A 22,138-nucleotide genomic window follows, 5' to 3' on the forward strand; every position below is an offset into this window, starting at 1 on the left:
AATGTCCACTATTAATATAGAGGAAACAACAATATAGCCAGTGAAAACATGGATGCATTTTTGAAGATTACACCCTTATAATGAAATCACTCTGAAGGGAGACCATTTTGAAAGGTTTGGGGGACTGGTCATTTTGACAAGTTAGACAATGCAAGATTAAATGAGATGAAGAGCACACATTGGTTAGAGGTAACGCTCGGATTTGTGCCCACTCTGCAATTTCTGCACTTTACCACTTTCTTTTCCAGTTCTTAACATGAACAAAAATAATAAAATGTTATAGAAAGGACTAGGAAAGAACACACATCACATAACCCAATATAACAATTAAAAAAAATATATATGTTATAGACGCGCATTAAGCAAAATGGGAATGAGTTCCTTCATTGTCCATCATCAAGGGAAGTATATAAGTAACGGCATTATTTTTAATTTTTTGTAAATAAGCAGATGTTTCTTTTTTTTTGTCCCAATCCCGCTGCTGAGGATATAGGATAAACTTATTAAATTGTTTGCTAAAGGTTTTGTATTAAACTAATATGCAATAATAAAATAAAATACAAATAAGTACCAGCATTCAAATTGAAGTGATCTTAAAAGGTTTTATCGGAGTTTCTCTTTTGTATTTTAAAGCTTTAAATATGCTGGTCAAATTGTTATTTATAAACGTGCAGATAATCCTTTGAATTATACAAAAAAGAACACTGTTTTTGTGTCAAATGAGCAGAGCTTAAAATATGTTTTCCAGAGGCCTGAAATATCTGTGCGCTTGCCAGAGGCCTGCAATATCTGGTCCGCGTTCTTCTGACTAGCACCCGTTCTACCCAAATGGCCATATAAAAAGAAAGATCAGGTAATGGGCTAAACAATGCCACCAGCATGCGAGAAGGCACATCTTTTTCACAAACGACAGCACTAAACTGTCCATGATATGATAATGATGTGCTATTTATATATCGCTTTCGCTATAGCACTTCACATAGAACAGATTTACATTCATTATCACCCAACCGAAGTTGTCACTCATTTATTGACAGCAGAAAGATGAAAAGCTGAGTTGGCCTTGCCAGGATTCACTCCTGTGATCTGCAGATCACACACAGATCGCAGCAGCCAGTGCTGAACCTGCTGAGCTATCTTACCAGCATATAAAATGATTTGTCCAGGATCACTGTATCGTCCGCTGGCAAAGCCAGGATACAAGAAAGAATGCCTTGGTATCGCAGTCTTGAATTTGGATAACTAATCACCTCTACAGACTAACAGTTTATGTTCTTTGTTATGGGTGGCTGCCTAGGTTTTACAACCACTCGTCTGAAGGAACTATTTTCTAGACCTTCACCACACTGATGCTATGTTTGTTTTTATAGCAACCGCTATCTGGTGCAGGTACATTGTGGATAATAGCACCTGATGTGCTACAAACGAAGGTACATATACATGTAGGTTTATCAACTTCAGACATAGATAAAGGCGGAGTCAGCCTTGCTGGAATTTGCTTTTGCAATCTGGCATATGAACACAGATCTCTGCAAAGATTGCTTAACACACTGAGCTATCTTCTGACTCATCACACCACTCAAATGTGCCAATATGTATATTAAATCTGGCTGCACATGATCAATAGGACACCCACATAAATGCAATAGCTGTGCCAAAGTGAATACACAAACTATGTATACCACAGAGAACAAAGAAATTAATCAGAACAGCATGTACTTGTCAACAAGAGGTAGGCAATAGGTTTAGACTCTTCAGCAATCCATAAAATGCCCTGACTTGTGCTATTTATGTTTGGTGAGCAATGGAAATTGACTTCTTTAGATCCGGCAGCCTTTTGGGCCCTCCTCCAAGGTGGTGTCCCAGGGCAAGTGCCCCTTTTGCCCTCACATAAGGACGTCTCTGCTTCCATGTTCCAACTAGCAAACCCAGCTTGCTCATCTGCATTGGCAGAAACTGACCTTTTATACCCTAACTGAGTCAAGTGGAGTCAGGTGTGTATGGTTAAGGTGAAGTGCCTGACCTTGCATGACTCTTAGTGGGACAGTCTAGTGGTGAAATGTAGTAGGCCTCTCCCTGCATCCCAGTGTTATGCATATGGGTAATCTGTATTACTCTCGGTCGCCTCTACTTTGTCTCAGTACTTGTTGGAAATGGGGATGGGGAGATGGAATGAGATTGAAAATACTGTCTGTCGGCCGAATAAACATAGGGTGATGGAAAGAGGAGAAAAGGGAACCCCCTGGCCTTGATTTTTTGTGACTGGGGAAATTATCCCTTTTTAAAGTAAATCTCGGCCCCTGGTATTCTGTTATGAAGGTAATGGTTTTGACAGGATCTAAAATAGGGGAAGGTAAATAGATTTTGATGTCAAAACCAGACCTTTGTCCCATCTTTGTCCCGGTCTGATCCATCCTTACTGCCATTTTTTGTTCTGGGACAAACCTCCCACCTACCTCTTGGGATACAGCGTCTCACCCATGAAGGGTGAGGGAGAGTACGGTGATGGATAACAGGGAAGAGGGGATACTGTGTCTTAACCGCAGGCATCCTCTTCCCATTCTCCAAGGACCCCCTGTTCAGGTGATCGTCCCTCGCTTGTCCGCCCCCGGGGTTAGAATCCAAGCGCGATGGCCCGTCCCTGGCCACCTGAGCAAATGACGCAGAGGAAGAAAATGTGAGGACACCTTCAGGTTTCTCACAAACGATGGAGATGTGTGAGGTTTGGAGTGGTAAAAGGGTTAATGCCATGGTACAATTCAGTTATTGAGAGAAGGCTCTTTAATATGCATTTGATTTCGTCAGTCAATAAAATTGTTTATTTCGGATTTCTCCATTAACAATAAAATCATATAGACAATAGCAAACATAAATAGACAATAAAACCCAATTAAAATCAATGCCCTCCATCCACAATAAATACAATTAAAACAGGCACTTTGGGTCCGCTCAATTGTTCCTTAGATGCTCTAGACCTCCATTATCCTGTATCATGCATGATATGCAGTCTCAATTTTGCAGCTCTACTAATGAATTCTGCTAGAGTATATAAAAACGGAGTATCTTTAGAGTTCAGTATAGCCAACATGGCTCCCTTGACAGACCTGATATGATAACCTTGGAAGTATGGTTTTAGCTATTCATTCATCTTCTTATTATATTGTGGACAGATCAGAAAAAAGTGGACCAGGTCCTCATCCACGCCCATGTGGCATTGGCATTTATGTGACACCTTCAGCCAGGTCGTCCTATTAAGCAGGGGAAGTACATTTAGACAGGCCAGAAATAACAACCTCTTACCTGCTGGTGAATTTAACCTAACAATAACGCACAGCCCCATCTTAAAATTCTTCAGGTCAGTGTACATTGCCAGTGAGGATAGAGATTTAGTTTATACTACATCCGACTCTAAAGCCTTTTTCTTAGTCCAGATTTGAATGCTTGCCTTGGCTTATTTCAAGGTACCCATGGCCAGATTGTTCCCATTTGCTATCATGAATCCTGTCAAAGGCTACACCAAGGCCTAAACCACTCATATTTGGCCCTGCTATCTGATGCCTCTATCTCTTAAAACCCAACGGCCACATTGGGGTTATCTGCTAGACCTAATTTTAGTTTTGCTCAGTAAGATACTAATCTGGACTGTGCTGATAGTTCCACACTATGGAGCCAAGCTCAATCCTCAGAGCACTGCTTGGGTAGCCAGGCAGAAGGCCCAGTAATTGTCTCAAAAACCTGTTCTGTAACAGCTCTAGGGATATACAGTGCTGGTGTCCCTACACTTCGCTTCCTTACAGCGTTAATGATGATACTTTCAGCTTGTATACATCCATACACTTATCCAACCTCCATGCTCCAAACAGCTGGTAGAATCTCAGGAGCCCTTTTAACCTGAGGCAAGCCCTTTAGACTGATATTTTATGTGTGCGGCCCAACGACTAAATCTACAAAACATTAGGCATAAATACAGTTAAGAGTCTACTACCTCTATTGGAACTCCTTTAATGGTCCAACTACAAGATTTAGGTTGCTTGAGATCATGATTTTTGTTTTACTTTTGTTTTGTTTTGTTTTTTTCCATAAATTTGTTAGCATATAACAGAGCCGGCTTGAGGCTAACCGGGGTAAGTGCAAGAAGCAATGTGTCATCCATGTTCAGAAGAGCACTATACCCTAGCCTGGGAAGAAGAAGCTTACTGTCGGCCTTGCCCAGTTCAAAGCCTGACATAAACATGATAAACAACAATGGGGCGATGGGACAGCCATGCTTTTCCCCCACCTGAGCCCATACACCTTACTGTCACTGTAGCAGATTTGGATCAGTTTCAACAGCTACGGCAGCACCCCTGTGGCATCCAACTTGTGCCATAGTGTGCACCGGTCCATGGAATCAAATGCCTTCTCTAGGTCAAGGAAAACAGCATACACAGTGCTCCCCCCCCTAACACTGCAATATTTGTTAATTATACTGTAAAGAGTAAATCAATGATCAATAGTAGAGAAACCCTCTCTAAAACCTGCTTGGGATGTTTGCAGGATGTTATTCTCAGTCACCCGTTCCTCCAGCTGGGATAAAATACATTTTACATAGATTTTTGAAGATATTTCCAGTAAGGAGATAGATCTATACTAATGGGCATCCTCTGTGGCTCCCTTTTTAAATAGTGGTACAATTATTCCTCTTCTCCAGAGCTAGGGACCCCTACACCCTAGCCAAATGCTTCGAATAGTTTGCCCAAGATGAGGGCCCACCAGTTTGAAAACCAACAAAGATATCCGATGTCAGCCCGTCCGGTCCTGCTGCTTTCCCACACGTCATTTGGCTAATGGATTTAGTGATCTCTGGCTGTGAGAAGATAATTTTACTACTGGCGCCAATATCTTTGAACTGTGCCTCTTTTTGGTGCTCATCACAAAACATTCCCTGGAAGTGTGACAACCAGGAATCCTTAGTGATTAATCCTCCCCTTTTTTCCCAGCCTTTGTCTCCCAGTTTCCATTTCATTTGGGTCGGCTGGTTGCCAAATGGTCTCTTTACAATAGGTTATTTAGCTGAGGAGAAATCCATCATCTACCACCTCATAGCCTCGTGGAAAGCTTGTGGGTTCGAGAGTAAATAGAATGATTTGATCAGGTGACATTTAACATATTAAATGCAGCAACAGCTACTAATTAAAGTACACTTTAAGCAGGCGCAAAAAACAGAGAATTCAATACCTCCATGTTCTCTATTTGCTTTAAATATTTGTGGTGCCTCTCTGAGCCAGTGTTCTGAACAGCGCCTGTGAAGACCTGAAAATGTAAACGAGTACACTGAAATACAAAGCATCAGATACACAAAACATACATAAATTCTACTGCACTCAAACAGCGCAGTTAAAACGAAGTAGAAACTTTCAAAAGCATTATATCTGGAAATGTTGACTGAAGGCAATTAGCCTCCACTATTCACCTGCAAAGAAAACAAGCACGCGGAATGGGGAAAAAACATCTAAAACATAATTACAAAAAATCTCTATGGACTTAAATAGGGTCTGGCTGAAGAAGTAAAACACTTGCAATGGAAGTGCATGAGGAAGCCATGACAAAACAAAGTATTTTTCTTCTATACAACTCTTAATCTGTTCTGCCCTATGCCACCAGTAAGGAGAAAAAAACGTGACCCACTTTTCAACTAATAACTTTTTAAAACGTGAAACATGCAGTGAAAGCAATTCAAGGTTATATTTTAAAACGAATATAAAATATTTTGAAGGTTCTACAATTCCAAGAACATAACACTTTTGGAAAAATACATTTTATACGATTTGCAGTCTAGAAAGGTGGTGCAGTGCTTTCCATTGAATACCTAAATAGAGAAAAATGTGAATGTTGTAAGCTCTTTATTTTTTAACATTTTGACGAAAATGCAATCTGCAAGGGTATGCAATCCAGAGGTGCAAACGGATGCTGGATTTGCTCTCAGAAACCTAGCACAATAAAACCGACCTCACTTTCCAATTGTTCCATGCTAAAAAGTACAATTCACACACATGTACTTTGTGTGCACACCAGCAGCTGCAAAGTGATTTGGCAAAGTGAGTGTGACATATGCTTTCCTGAAAGCCTGTTGGAATCAAATTAATCCAAACAGTCATGGACTGCCTTCAACTATGAGGACCCATTATTCAAACTATATTTATCTGCATATACTCTGGGTCTGGTGGCAGACATTTTGGTTAAAAATACATATAAAACTATATCTGGTTTGATAAAGTGGCATATGCGGAAATACAGTTAACACTGCCATAACCCAATGTGATGTAATTTTATTAACAACAGGTTTCCCATGACCCTTGCAGCATTAGAGCCATGTGTATATTATGTCTGCTCTTGGGAGGCCCAGCCACATCAGATGGTGGACCTGCCCACAAAGGTCTTTGTTCTCTGCTGGGAATGATTGACACACTCCTGGGAGAGCAAGACATACCTCCACTAGGGGGGTAGGGCGAGAGCTGGAAGCTCAAAAGGGAACTCTGCAACACAATGGTGAAGTCATACCAAGGAGTGAATTACTGGAGTCCTTTTAATTGTAGGAAGACAAGACAGGGAAAACGCATAGTGTTGGTAGGAAGAGGACCTATACATTGTAGAAGTGACCAGCCATCTTCAAAATTCCCAGGTCATATTTCTGAGAAGCCCTCCCCAACTTCCAGCAGGGATCTGACATCACAAAGCATTACTGTGGGCAACAACGAGAACTGCCCTTTTAAAGAACTCTTGGAAAGGACCAATCCACTGTGGCAAAGTAGCTGTACAAGGGGTGGGACCCCTCCTTAATTTAATCGTCTTTGAATCATCTTCGTGAAACCATCCCATCGAAGCTTCCTGCAAGATTTCTCTTGAACCTTGTTGGGGTAAGGACTGCCCAAAGTCCCCAGTCTCTGGGGTGAAGAGAAGGATTGCTGAAGAGGCTCCTCCTCCTAATGGTGTCAGTGGAACATGTTTAGCCACCTGCTGTTGAAAAGGCATGACTGTTGCTCGACACTGATACCCAAGACAACCTGGATCCATCTTATCAAGCTCCTGAAAGAAGACACAGTATAAATCAATGGTTCTGACCCCCCAAACTCCTCTGGCACGGCATTGCAAACAGCCTGGGTGGCAACAGGAGGGGTAGAGACTGCAGCAGGGTTGGCCAGCTCCTTGCAGATTTTAAAGAGTTCAGCCGAGTTATTAGATGCCGCAGAGACATGAGTTTGAATGTGGACTCTCTTCTTGGTGAGGACAAAGAGTCGTTATTGCCTTTAGATCAGGTCAGTTTGTCAGAGGATGAACAAGAAGTCCTCCATTTCCTCTCAGCCGACCTACACTTACGTTTAAGTGTAGCTAGCTAGGTTGGAGTCATACCAGGAATTGAACTTGGCTTTGGACTTCAAACGGATCCTCATGACAAGGGTAAGAGCATCAAGAGTATCAGAAATTGAAGCGTAGAGTAGAGCAGGGACAGGGCTGTGTCAGGATGTGAGACAGCCAGAGGTGGAGGGGGGGAGAGAAGGTGCCGGCAAAAGCCTCAACTGACACATGCTTCATGGGCCGGCTGTCCGAGAAGGTAGGTGGCAGTGTTGGGGTAGGCTTGGCTTGGGGGGAAGAGAGGGAGAGATGAGAGGAGAGTAGGGAGTGATCGCACCAAGAGAGAGGAGTGGTCAGAGAGATGGAGAGGGGGAGGTCAGAGGAGTTCAAGACATCAAGTGTGTGCCCTGCAGATTGAGTCGGGCCAGAGGGGAGGATGGGCAAGGAGATGGGGTCGCAGAGGTCACAGAAGAGTACAGAGGAGGAACAAGGAGAGTCTAAATGGATATTGTGACGAGTTGAGTGGTAGAGGCCAGGAGAGAGGAGGAGAGGTCCGCCCACTCAGAGAAATGAGGCGATTTGACCAGGAGGCCGGTAGATGGTAGCCACAGTACGAAAATGGGTAGGAGAGAGAGAGAGAGAGAGAGAGAGAGAGAGAGAGAGAGAGAGAGAGACAAGAAATTCAAAAGAGTAGGTTTGAGTGGGAATGATAGAGGCAGGAATCCACGCAGAAAAGATCAGGGCAACCCCCCCTCCCCCACCGGACCGGAGGATCTGGGTGCAGACAGGATCTTGTAGCCATCAGGGAGGAGAGTGTCAAAGCTTGTGACAGAGCTGGCCGTGAACCATGTCTCAGTAAGACCAAGGACATCAAGGTCTAGTTCTTCAAGGAGGTGGCAGATGTCAGGTGGCAGATGTCAGATGAGTGTTTGACAGCAGAGCGAGACTTGAAAGTGGCAATATGAAGAAGGTTGCCAGTCTTAAAGACCTTCCGCGGAAGGGTACAGATCAGAGGTGCGCCCTGCGGAGGAGAAAGAGCCCTAGGAGAGGCGGAGGAGAGAGAGGGCAAGGTAGCAAAGGGCGGAGAGGAGGGGACAGCAGGAGATGAGAGGAAATTGATGAGGTGAGGGAAGCGCCTATCAAAGAGGTGGAGATTGGCCTGAGGGCCCTGGACCATGACAGTGCCATTAAGGTAGACATTAATGATGACTTTAGAGGCGTCGAAGGAAGTCATGAGAACTGAATGACACCTGGCCTAGTAGGATTGTTGTCCATCCTCCCTCTGTTCCCCTCCCTTGCCTCGTCACGCCTTGAAACACTTGTGTATAGGCGCGTTATAAATGCCTTATCATATCATATCATACTATTGCTGTAACATAAATACATGGGGGAACTTGTATGATAAGAGGAAGGTAAAGAAGGTTAGGAGAGAAAGGTGGGTGATGGTGGACTATACCACGTTGTCCCATGATGTCCTCCCTGTATCGCAGAGGGGAAATCCCTCCCCATGAGATCTGCCTGCTGAGTACCACCCCGGGGGCACTATCAGGTAGCGACATCACCTCCCTGGCCTCATGGAAATGGTCTCCCACTAAGGGAGAAGGGACGGCATTGCAGGAATTGTCACACTGTCCTTTGTCAGAGGTGGGGTGAGGGAGCTGAGAGGGAGCTAGTCTCTGCACCCCATATATGTGCCTTGTTGCATGTGGACGTTACTACTGTCAATCACCCAATGCATGCCTGCTCAGAATTCCATTTGATTTGTTTCAGGAATACCTGTCCCCGGAGTTCATATAGCAGATGAAAGGCACAGTGCTCTTCTGAGTGAAATTACTGGTTTCACAAACAAATGGAACATGCCAGCAGCGGTCCAGCAAAACGTTTTCATAGCAAAGAAAGACTTACTTATTCTCTGCAACTGGAGCACAGGCATCGAAACCGGCACCAGAGAGAATGACCCAAGCTCTATGTGTGGAAAGTGGGCAGGGCGAAACAGGGTTTAAATTGTTCTGCTGCTATAGCACAACCCTGGGGGAAATAGACCAAAGTGATCCCAATGGGAGGGTGAGAAGGGAAAGAAAGACACAGGAAGTCAGGGGTATTAAAGCCCTGTGAGAGAAAGAACAAATGAGTGGGTAAGTGGCGTTTGGGTGAGGTCAGGTGGAGTGGAGGCAGACCAAGAGACCAGGCAGAGAATGGGCGTTGGAACAGAGCGGTGAGAAGATTGTGGCAGAGATTGTTGTAGGTGAGGTGTTGGTTGTGAGAGAGTGGTACCTGATTGTAAGCGTGAGGCAGTGAATGGCTGTTAGAATGTGTGACTGGTGTTAGAGACGGAATAGCAGTATAAGTGAGTGAGAGCAAGCGGAGTGCCTGGGGAAGTTCAAGAGGTAAATGGAAGTGGGAGAAGAGGAGCAGAGGTGAATGAAGAGTAGAGGGGAGAAGAAAGGGGAGTGGAGTAGATAGGAGAAAGTAGAGAGCAGAAAGTGGAGAGGGGAGAGAGAGAGGTGAGGGGAAAAGCTAGGAGATTGGAGAGAAAGGAGAAAGGGAAGAGGAGAGTGGGGTGGACAGAGAGGAAAAATGAGAGGTGAGGAGAGGACACAGTAGAAAGAAAATTGGAGTGGAGAGAGGATAGAAGAAGCCAGGAGATTGCCTGACCATCGGAGGGAAAGAAAGTGGGAGTAGGCAAGTGGAAGAGGGGGAGAGAGAGCGAGCAAGGAAGCAAGATGATAGAGAGAGTGAGGAGAAGGACAATCAGGGAAAGGAATGCAAGGGCATGAAAAAGGAGTGAGAGGAACTGGCCATTTGGAAAGGCACCAGACAAAAATAAGAACATCCTGAAACACTATCCAGAGTAGTCATTAGAGTAGGTTACCACCTGGAAGAACCCCAGAGGGAAACATAGAGAAAAGGCCAAGACTATTAGGCCACCATCGTACAGAACTGTAGATAGTAGATGTTTCCAATCTCTAGTAGACAACATGGGATGAAGGGAAGCTTGGTCTGGGTAGGTGGGAAGCCCACAGGAGACGAGAGAGGCACAACGTTTAGTGTGCCACATTGTAATCATCTACAGCTGAAACTCTGAATCCCTTGAATTATACAAAATAAAAAAAAACTTACATCATCCCCTGAAGTCTGGCTGTTCTTAGGGCCTTCTGTGACACGATGGCAGAATGGAACGAGAAAGGAAACGATGTCAGCATCAGTTAAAAAAAGGGTGAAAGAAGTGTGGCCAGAAAATAAATTATGTGGAACAAACGTTCTGGGGTTATTGGGAGGGTGGAGGAAGAAATTACTTTAGTGGGAGGGTTCATATTGAGGAATTACAAACTGGTACCTGCTGAGATGCTAAGAGGCTGAATTATACAGACAGCGCACACAGGACCCCCCTGGAGTTCACAGCAATGACAAGGAAGCTGGGAGAGAGGCATTGGCGGCTAGGTTTATTACATCTGTGTTGCTAGGAAAAGGAATAGTGATTATGCTTGGCTTGTCATCCACAATGGCTCTTACACAGTTCATAAAATCCCTTATTGCTTTGAGGACAGTCATTTCCTCAGCAAAATAACAACAATTTAAAAATCAAATGTATTCCTTTACTAAGGGCTCATTATTTCTATTACGTGGGTTTAAGTAACATGAATACAGCGCAAACAAACAACCTTATAGCACCTTGGGTTGGAGTGGACGCCAAAAGTGTAATATAAGGAATTTAGCACATATAGACCATTTGACCTCCTCTCAGCCAATCACAATGTTCAGAATGCAATCTACAAGGTTTGATTTGGGCCTTATTCCAGACATTCTGGACTTGAGCAACACCCTGACAAGCAGAACATACTTAATAGTCTCCACCTGCGTAAAGTTAGAGAAGCATGAGCAGCTCAATTAAAAATAAAACACAACTAAACACACCAAAATGTTGCATGCGACGTGCTAAAAGCCTGATAGACCTCAAAAGGCGTCATTATTGTTTGAAATAAAGACCTTTGGGCAAGCCATTATCCTGTAATAATGACTTAAAATATTTTGAAAAGGGAGTATATTGCAATCCAAACAAATGGTTCATGGTAAGTTAGCAATGTATGAGCTTTTGACTGCCCCTCAAAAAAGTGTCTATTACAAATGTATTATTGTTTTTGTCATGGAATGAAACAAATAGATATATTTATTTTCAATTTTAAATTAAATAATGTATTAGTACATTTTTAACAGTCAATTTTCTGCAGTGGTTTTTCTATTTGAAATATTCACAGAGAAACCTTTCACATGTAATGCAGTGTAACCTGTTTAGTCATGACTATGTGAATATGCATCTTGTTTGGATAACCTTTTAAAATGTCAATATTAGGTCGGGGTTCAGCAACCACTCTGCATGATTTGGAAAACACAAAAAACAGTACTTTAATATTGCCCCAACTCATTTCTCTACCATTTCTAAGAAAATCAAGAAAAGTTGTTGGTCGCCTTACTTATATATACTTGAGCTCTAGGACAAACGTGGCCACTTAACCAAACTGTTAAATCCTGGAAAGCCCCTTTTTATCAAGCTGACTTAACTGCCAAACATAGGAAAACACATAAAAGAGTAGTCCTTAGTATTAAATACTGTACAAAATCCTGGACAACGGAAAGGGTGCACCAGATATAGAATGTTTAAAGACATTGTATGTTTTATTATACAGAAGAAAATGAGGTGAGTTATTACCACAAATGTTATCAATTGCAATATATTCTTCTGCATGTGGAGAAACTAACAATAAGGGATATGTTTATACCTTCACTGCACCTGAAACCTCCAGTTAACCACAATATAAAAAAAGACCACACTTAAATGAAAGCTAGATTTTACATAAACCTATTACATTACAAACTGGAAAATACTTAAAGACAACTAATCAGAATATGATAATCAGAATGTGACATTTACTTACCTTTGTGTTTAGATAATATTTGACGCATAAAGACCAATCATACATGCCAAGGCAATTAACAAGAACCATAATTTTCAATGGCTGCTCCATAATTTCATCCATAGGCAAGAAATCATATTCGAATAGCCTTTTGCAGCGCAGAAATGTGAGCTCACGTAACCGTTCTAAGGGAAGGTCTTCTCCAGAATGCCGAGCAAAAAGGGGATCACTTTCAAAAGCTGAGAAGATTCTTTTCTAAGAAGAAAAAAAAGACAAAATATAAAATACCAGTAAAACATCCGCCTGAAAAAATATAAGCCCCAGTTACAAGGGTATCAGTCTGAGTACCGCTTATGAGGACACAAGGGTGGACATTTTACTCTAAGTTGGCATAGATCACAGATGAGCATGCAGATGAAGAAAAGCTTCCCCCTTACTATGGCATGTAGTCATTCGAGGCCAATGTGAAGTGGCATGAAGCAAAGGGGATTGGCATGCACCAATTCTGTGTCAATGTTTAAATGGAAGGAGGCAGTTCTGGGGCAACGTGAAGTGGCATTGGGAAATAATTCAATGGCATTGTTAAAGAAGCACTGTGAAGTTGACTGGATCAGTTCCAAGGGCAATGGGAAATGTAATGGAGCCATTCTGGGGATATATATAGTGAAATGAAAGGCATGTCAAATTGGCATTGCGTTATTATGGGTTCAATGTGAAGCTGCATGGTGCTTGTCTGAAGTGTAATGTGCTGTGGACTGTAACAATTCTAGGGAAAGAGGACCGTTGTATGGTTCATTCTGGAGCCAAGGTGAACATTCATGGAGCAATTCTGAGGAAAACGTGCACTAATGAGGTAGTGTGAAAGTGGCCGCGGTCAGTGATCCGGGGAAACATGAAAATGTTATGGGCAATTCTGGTGGCAATCTGACGGTGGCATGGGAAATACAGCATTTATATTTTTGGGCAATGCGAATTAGGCAAGGCCTGGCATTGCCATTTTCTGTGGGCAATGTGGAATCTAGTAGGACAAGGTGTTTAACTTGGGCAGCTTCAGCATTACATTCTTTAAACTCATATGGATGCTTACTGGGGAAATTGTAAAAACCAGAAAGTGATCTGTGCCCATATTGTATTCTCAAAAAGCAGCAGAATTAGGTTGTTAGATACACTCTACAAATAACATACTTTTGTAGTGGCAGCATACTAGCATATACTACAAACTCTGGTTGTGTTGTATTTTCTGGCAACAATTAATATTCATATTTAATTAACTAACATAGATAGTATGAACTGCAATAACTCTCCTAGGACAGCATTTAAAACTGGTGTAATTCAGGGACGTCATTTCACGAAAATGCCAGGGTAGCAGAAGTGACATCACACGACCCTCGACAATGACATCACAGGAGGTGAAGTCATTTGACCCGCCCCAAGTGACATCAAAGGAAGTGATGTCATTTGACTCCGGATTGACCAACCTGAAGCCAAGCTGCACTATCCTCATTCTAGGAGTGTCTGAAATCTACACACTCCTTGTGTGTGCCTTGTTTGGCTTTACCTACTGCATTTTGCACACTGAATCTTTTTACGCTGTCTCCACCCCATTTTAGTGTCCATGCTTCAAGCCTTTATCATTCTCCTCTCCTTTCACGCTGTATTCGGTTTATTGAACAATGAATGATGTATACATGCCTAATCTAAAGCTAAATCTAAGATGGGAGCAAGCGTCAACCATCAAATGAAAAATAAGGCAGTCCTAGTGGCTTTGTGTCAAATAAAAGGGCTTATGCTAAGAAACCTATTGCTAAACCTTACAACTGAAACAAAGAAGTGGGTGGGATAGTTCTCAAGAAAAGAAAGAAAGAAGTGTTCTCAAATAATATGACGGTAGCATGGGTCTCCCTTCCCCATGTTTTGAGCACGGGGTAAGATGGGAGCATGGAGCACAGTACAGTCTCTGGCTTTTCCAGCACGAGACGACAGTTCTAATGGCAGTTTTCAGGACTGTCGATGGCCAAGTCTCGTTTCACTTGAAAGTCTCTTGCCTTCGAGGACCTGATGTCTTCAACTAACAAAAATAAAAGTTCCTTTACAAAATGAAAGTTTGTTTCTGATGTTTGCTGGGGAATGGGTTCACTCCTGGGTCGCCCTCTTCTGGGTGCTGACCATTCTCAATCGTTTTCCACAAATTATATAACAGTTCTTTTCTCAGTGAATTTGTGGCTGATAGCTTCACCTTTGGATCTCCCTCGGTCGGGCTCAGACCCCTCTCTTCTCTTTGGCGGGATTCACTTGCCTTTCAAAACTTCACATTCACAATTCAATGTTGGTGGTATTCATTTCCCTTTCTTTCACACAGTTTGTAGATCAAAGTCTTTCGATTGTACAGGGATTTTGCTTGATCCTCAGTATGACCATTTTGACCTATTCCGCTGTCTCTCCTATGGCCTGCTGGTATCTTTAGTTTCTCTCATATGGGGCTCGACCAGAGTCTTTTGAGTGAGAACCTGTTTGGTGCCGGTTTCCCTCTGCAGCTGGTCTCCCCTTAACACTTTACAGTTCTTTCACAGTTCCTCGAACTTGGTTCAAACTTGCCACTTTGCAATTATCAATTAACACAGCCTGGATATTTCAGCTCTCCCCTCGACTCATCAGCTGTGATGAACTACTTGGCTTTCCTCTTCATGGGAGTCTAGGCCAGTAGCACGGTCGCGGGAGCTTCCCTCACTCGTGATTATCGGCATAGGCTTGCCCCGTTTACCCTTGATATCTGCTGCAAGACACCTGTGCTATTGTTCACGGTCTTAGGTTTTCTTCCTCGAAGGTTCCGCGGGTCTGAGATGAAAAGTACAAGGTCACTTCTCTCCTCGCCACCCTCTCGATTCCTTCCGCCTTTCTCCTTTGTTTGAACTGCCGTGCCCAATTAGCTGTCTCATCGTGCTGTCTGCTGTGCTCGCCTTGCTCGAACTATGCTCTCTTACTCCACCGTTTACCCCTGTGGGGAAAAGGAAGGGCCGTCAGGTGTGTGTGATTTAAATTAATTGCCTGACTTTGCCTGACCCATGTATCGGGATATGTCAGGTAAACAGGTGCATTACAAGTCTGTTGTCTGTCACAATGTGAGGAAGTGTTCAGGGTGGAAAAGGAGGGTGTTAGAGTTATTGATATGATGGGTAAGGTTTTGAAAATGGACGAGAATGACCGAGATAGAGAACAGAACCTAGGGGATTGTGGGAACAGTAGTATTCTGTCAGTAGATTGGGGTTTCGAAAGAAGACACTCAAAAGGACAGGATTGCCAGAGTTTGTGAAGAAAATGAGAGTAACTGGGATCATGGAGTGAACAGAGGGGATTGTGGGAATCATAGTGTTCTGTAAATATCGTATACTGGGGTTTCGGGGCAGAATAATTAGAGGGGTGTGAAGAAGAATGGGAAGGGCAATGGCCAGGAGTATTCAGGTAGGGAACAGACAAACAGGGATTCTGGAATGGATAATATTCGCTCTTGGATATTTAATTGCATGCTGCTTACCATTATATTTTATAATTTTACGGTGCATTTGAACAGGGAGATTGATAGTGGTTACATATTTGTTTGTGGTCTCATGTATTAATGTTATGTATTGATGTATTATGCAGGAGATGTAATTAGGAAGCAGAAATAAAACTATTGTGTTGCTTTTGGCAGACAGTTCTGTGCTTTCAGACAATGAGGCGAAGGAGGACCCCAGCCCTTCTTAAGCTTCGGGACAGGTCGTAATTACAACCAAGGCATGACTGGAGCATGGCTAACCGTGCAGTGTGAGCAGTACACGCACAGGCAGGAGCAGTGATCAGAGCACGCAAGCAGACGGTGGAGGGCAGAAAACCCAGGACATGCACACTCTCTATGTGACAAGTGTTGGGCTGGGACTGGGAGAGCAGCAGACATTGCACGCTGGGAATTGATAGGAAGTGAGCCTAGAGTCTGGAGCGTCGGGGATCACTGGCTCTACATCTACATGAACCATTTCTTTTTTTTGCCCAAAAAAGGCCCTATGCACCACTTCAGTATGCCAGCTTGCTAATAATAATACTAATACAATGCCTTGTTATTGTCTGAGCCAGTGTGTTGGCTGTAGTTTGTGTTTGAGGGACTGGTGTTTTCCCTGATGAAGGACCAGTTGAGTCCAAAATGCACTGAAAAATGCACTGTGAACCTACTCCTGTCTCTGTTGACTTTCCACCTTTTGCTCTGACACATTAAAACAATGCTTTCGATGGTTTGCTGAGCACAGAGTCTTATCTTCAAAACAACGAAGAGCATTGTACCCTACCGAGCTAAAATTGTGACAGTAAATATTGCATGGGAGCACCCCCAACCAAGGACGACGTTCTTGGTCCGTTTGTGGGTTATAGCGATTTGCAGACACCATCAGCGTCTCATTAATTCAGAGGCCACGTTGCAATCAAGTGCGCCCACATCAAGATGACAGCTTTTGTGTCACTGCATTTCCAAAAGCTTCTTTAATAATTATACCCATGTGTTACAAAGTGTGTTCTTCACTTTAAACTAGAAATCACCGTTTGCATGTTTTCCCCAACACTTAAAGAAACTTTAGGTGTAATTAACATTCAGCCCTGGGCACTTGCATTCCAAATGAGAATTGGAGTTGTATGCTACAAACACACCCTGGGGTATTTAATTGCATACTGCTTGCCATTTTAATGTATCGGTGGATTTGAACAGGGGGATTGATAGTGGTTACATATTTGTTTGTGGGGTCATGTGTTAATGTCATTTGCTGATGTATTTGGCAGGAGATGGAATCAGAACAGCAGCAATAAAACCCTTGTTTTACTTTCGGCATACAGTCCTGTGTACAGACAATGAGGCAAGTGTGCGCTCCAGCCCTTCTTAAGCTTTGGGACAGGTAGCACGTACAACCAAGGCATGAGTGGAGCATGGCTAAACGTCAGGCAGACAGTGCAGGGCAGAAAAACCAGGTCCTGCACACTCTCTGTGCTACAGGAGTTGGGCTGGGACTGGCAGAGCTGCAAACAATGCACACTGGGAATGGATGGGAAGCAGTGCCTTAAGTGGCACCACAAAATGAGCCGGGGCTCATCAAGGGGGCGTGGCCTAACGGCGGGGGTCCCACTGGCCAGTTAGGCCACGCCCCCCTGACGAGCCTCGGTTCAATAGCTACTGGCACCCCTGCCAGGCAGCCTTTTGTAGAGATCAGCACCCTCTCCCCTTTGGGGAGAGGGTGCTGATCTCTACATTTATTTTTTATAGGCTAACCTGGCAGGGGATAGCGCCTCGCCTATTCAGCCTTAATGGTGGCGCTGCCCCTCGCCAGCTGGGGAGGGGCAGTGTCACCATTAAGGCTGAAAGGGTGAGGCCGCTGGAAGCAGAGGCCTTTTCCTAAAGAATGAAACTCCCGCGAATCTGCGGGAGCTTCACTATTTAGAAAGCAAGGCCTCTTCTTCCAGCGGCCTCACGTTGTCTCCATAATGGTGGCGCCGGCCCACGGGCATCCCTTGCTTAAAGGGATGCCTCGTAGGTGCGGCGTCACCATTATGGCGGAAAGGCATTTTTTTCTTAAGCCTGAAGCTCTCGCACACGAGCGAGAGTTTCAGGCTGTAGAGAAAAATGCCTTTTCGTGTAGTGGCCGGGGCTGCCAGGGGAGACTAGTGGGCCCCGGCAGGGCCCCGCCTCAAAACGAAATTTCGGAGCCTGCCAGGGCCCAGCCCCGGCAGGCCCCGGCCCACTTAAAGCCCTGATGGGAAGTGACCCTAGTGTTTGGACACTCAGGGATCACCTACTCCTTCCGTCACTGGCCCTGACTGAGCCCGGAAGAGTCGAGGGCCAAAGGAGAACACTGACCTGATGCTTCACACTGGGCCAGGGGGGTGCGTGCTCACACACTGGCGTTTGAAGTTTGCCTTCACTGATGACCACCAGGCTTCTGCACATACATACTCCGGGCTGCTACAAAATGTACAATTTCAGACTGTGCTGCGCACGCAATAAGCAGCTTTTTTTTTTTTTACAGAAGACACTGTTACTAGGAAGCATAACACATTGTTTTCATCATTCACCCCATCAAGGATGACAACATCCAACTTTTCTGTCTGAAGTGGCTCACAACGTTGGATAGTTATTACTTTTTTCTCTGAATTTGTATCACATCTAACACTTTAAACCTTGTATAGCTTAGGATTTAGCGGTACCTGTCCGTACTTTAGGCTGTATGGTCATTCCATCACAGTGGTACACTTCTGGAAGTCTGTTGTACTTAATATATTCCAACGAATACTGTTTATTATGTCTATAAACCGAGGTTGCATGGTGTTGCCCAAAAATCTTTTCTGCTGATTGCTAGATTCTGCTTTCCAAGACCTACTTCATTTTGTTACATGAGCACACATAGTTTCCAATCTGACGGAAACTAAAAAGCATGTAGCTGCTTCCTGTCAGGCTCAGACTATAGTGGTGGCCAAAAGCTGTATCAATATTCGACACGGGGAAGTCACGCAATGAGAAAGCATTCAGTAGAAATGATGCACATGTTTACTATATTGCAGCCATGTGACCTAGTGCCTTTGAAAAGAAAAATAGTCATTCATTCATACTTTATATGGCGGACTTGAATTATCATCATATACATCTGCACCCCAGTTATCTGCTTTTATCCTCTCATGCCTTACAAAAAGAGGAGCATTCCTGATACAACTAAGATAACTTTAATCTGCCATATGTAAGGGTGACGTAGAAGGATCCTAAACAAAAAGTTGGCATGTTTGGGGTTGAACAATTTTATTAGGTAGAAAAGCAAGAGAATACCTATCTTTCGCTATGCATAAGAGGGCCCCAACTAAAGATCTAAGGTGACTGTCAGATTGTCTGTCAAGGTAAAAGTGTCCACCGTTCCGTTTCAGGAAAACCCTCCTTCTGGCCCTTACACTACAACCTAAAGGATAACGTAATAGTGTTCTGATACCAGAAGAATGTCTCCCTTCTCCTGGGTTATGGTCCAAGTTTCCATACCAAGTTTCCATGGTGAGCCAGGAGAATGTCTCCCTTCCCCTGGCAGTCAGTCTCAAACAGCCTGGGGAAATGACTTCTTTCCGCAGGTCACAAAGTTCCAAAACCCTATCAAAAAATGCTCCCTTTTCGGTGGGCCAGGAGGATGTCTCCGTTCTCCTGGCATTTCGTCTCAGTCTCAAAAAGACCCAGTGAAATTACTCCCTTCCCCAGTCATGATGGGCCTTCCTCCTGGTCCACGCTACCAGGAAAATGCCTCCCTTCTCTTGGTATTTGCAAAAAGAATCTCTTACAACCAGGTAGAATGACTCCCTTGCCCTGGTCTTCTCCTCATTAGGTTTTCTCTCTTACAACACCCAGCTCTGAATGTTATGAGGGTTACGGCTCCTTTCTTCTTCTTTGGCCTGGTCCACTTGGTCCACTTCTCTTAAAGAACTGTCACAAGGATGATGACTCGTATTGCTTTCTTGGTGTGGGTCCTGGACACTTGTTTCTCTTCTTCTTTGGTTTGGCCTACTTGGTTCACTTCCCTACTAAGTACTGCCATGAGGAAGATGACTCATACAATTCTCTTGATTTGGGTCCTCGACTTCCCTGGTAGCCAGTGGGCTTGTGTCTGCCACCGCAATGCAGGGCGTCCCCTTTATGGTTTCTCATATGTGTGGGCCTTGGGGGTTCTGGCCCATTCCTGCCGGTCCGTGGGGTTATTCCTGCCACTTAAGTGAGGTGTGTGGTACTCACAACTCTGGTACGTCTCCCCTGCTCAGTGTCGGCACAGAGACTCCTTGGCACATGATTCTCTCCTGCATACCCTCCGATTGTAGCACGTTGCCGGGAATACAGAGGGACAGCGCAGCTCCCCTGGCATCTGGCTCTCACCACTTCTGTGGGACAGTCTTCCCACTGACAACCTCCACTTACTTGCCCTTCGGTTGCTTCAGTGTGTGGGACCGCTCCTGCATGCCCACCTTTGACCCATCTTGGCCATCCGCCTGCGTCTTCCCGACTCTCTCCCTGGGTTTCGCAAACCCGTTCGAAGCTCCCGCCTCCTGCACGCTCAATGGCTGCAGCCTATCAGGCTGGATTCGACACAGGAGATAATCCCTTCTCTATTTCTATACTTAGTTGCCGTTTGTAACAATCAGAGATCTTTGTTGATTTCCCCTGGGTAGCCCTTGGATCTTCATAGGGCCTCCTCGCCTCAGTACCAACATGGTTAGTATTCCAGTTGTTTTTCTTCACCTCAGTACTGACCATTGCCTTAAGAGGTTCTGCTTTACTGCAGTAGATAGTCTTTGAGTCAAAGTAAAGATTGGAATCCGACAAATGGGGCTAAAGGAGGTAGGCGTGGGATGTTACTTGGTATGCTACCCCGTTGGTAGCCGTCCTTCTCCCTACTGGGGGAGCTCCTCCCCATGAGACCCTCCCTCATTATACCACCCGCAGAGGGACCATGTGGGTGTGGCCTCACCTCCTTGGCCTCATGGGAAAGGACTCTCCCGAGAAGAAGTGAAGACATGTAGGCAATTGTCCCATATATTTAAAACTAGAGCGCCAGCAGGGGGTGGGCTACCAACCAATCAGGAAGCTAGGAACAGGGGCTTCGTCTGAGCCTCCTCTGAGCCTCCTCTGAGCTGGAGGCTGCCATCTTGCGCTGCCTGGTCCCACGCTGGTGCCGGATTCACGAGTGCTCCCAGCACATCCCTGACGTAGCAATTGCTGCCATGGAAAGGGAGAAGAGACTACGCCCTTATCCAAGGCAGCCATCTTGTTTTGTACTTTTTTTTAAGTTGAGAAAAAGCAAACACATTATTTCTCAACTTAAAAAAACAAACAATTAGTATCCTGGTACAACAAAAGGTCACAAGGATATAAAGTATTCATGGTTACTTTACGCTGATGACCTTGTGCTATTATCAAAAATTCCAAGAGGTCTTCAGAGGTTATTAGATGGTCTAGGTTCCTATGTTCATAGGAATCATATGAGGCTCAACTTTGAAAAAACACAAACCATGGAATGTGTCAAGCCAACAATGCGAAAATCAAGAGCTAATACATGGACACAACAAGAAAACAAGCTCATGGTTAGACAACAGTATACATATTTGGGTGTCATCAATGAACAACCAAACAATATCTTAGATCTAGTCAGTATGGAGTGTAAACTGACAACTGTTACCTCAAAAGCTAAGGCACTGCTTTATAAAATTGGTAAATTTATATGCAGCCCGTGATGATATACTATAATCAAAAAGCTGTGCCTATTTTAACATAATGGTGTCGAAACAAAGCCACCCCGAGAGCAATCATTCTGGGACAAAATAGAGGCCCGATTCTGGGGGAAGGTCCTTAATCTGCCTTAATGCATACCAATTTCACCGATTTGTTTTGTACAAGAAGCATTTTCTCTTTTTGCCATCTATTCATGGAAATGATGCTCCTTGCTCAGAAAATATTTATTAGCGAATAATACAAACAACCTTTTATGTATGTTAGCAGCATATCTGTTAATGTGAAACCATGACTTTCCATTCAAATGGAGAACTTTTATGCTAAACATCCTAGCTGATGCTGATATTTCGATTGAGCTCCTGTTGCAAAATCCGGTGCGTGCCAAATGTAAATTGTACAAATATGATTGGATATCCACCCAAAACAAATGCAACACTTAAGTAGGATTTAATCCCACGCTATTTGGTCACAAAATGTCTGCATCATGGCCCAATATTTAAGCAAATGTCCTTCTCTGCATTTTAGAACCCAATACCTGAGGTTTAGACTTAATCTATGGCAAACAAAGGACATTTTAGCCAGACGTGGCATCATCGATGAGGAAGAAAAGATTTGCTGATTTTGTACAAAT

General features: G+C 44.0%; 1 protein-coding gene across 1 annotated transcript in view; it reads right to left on the reverse strand.

The window, feature by feature from the left end:
* Positions 1-22,138, reverse strand: part of ACOX3 (acyl-CoA oxidase 3, pristanoyl) — a 1,085,216-nt gene that overhangs the window by 968,741 nt on the left and 94,337 nt on the right. The window contains exons 3-4 of the mRNA XM_069632027.1: positions 12,267-12,500; positions 5,218-5,292 (exon numbers count right to left, since the gene is read on the reverse strand). Of these exons, the coding sequence (XP_069488128.1) occupies positions 5,218-5,292; positions 12,267-12,500 (309 nt within the window). The remainder of the gene's footprint in view (positions 1-5,217; positions 5,293-12,266; positions 12,501-22,138) is intronic.

The sequence above is a fragment of the Ambystoma mexicanum genome, chromosome 6q (assembly GCF_040938575.1).
Source record: "Ambystoma mexicanum isolate Mex_15411 chromosome 6q, UKY_AmexF1_1, whole genome shotgun sequence".
Lineage (NCBI taxonomy): Eukaryota > Metazoa > Chordata > Amphibia > Caudata > Ambystomatidae > Ambystoma > Ambystoma mexicanum.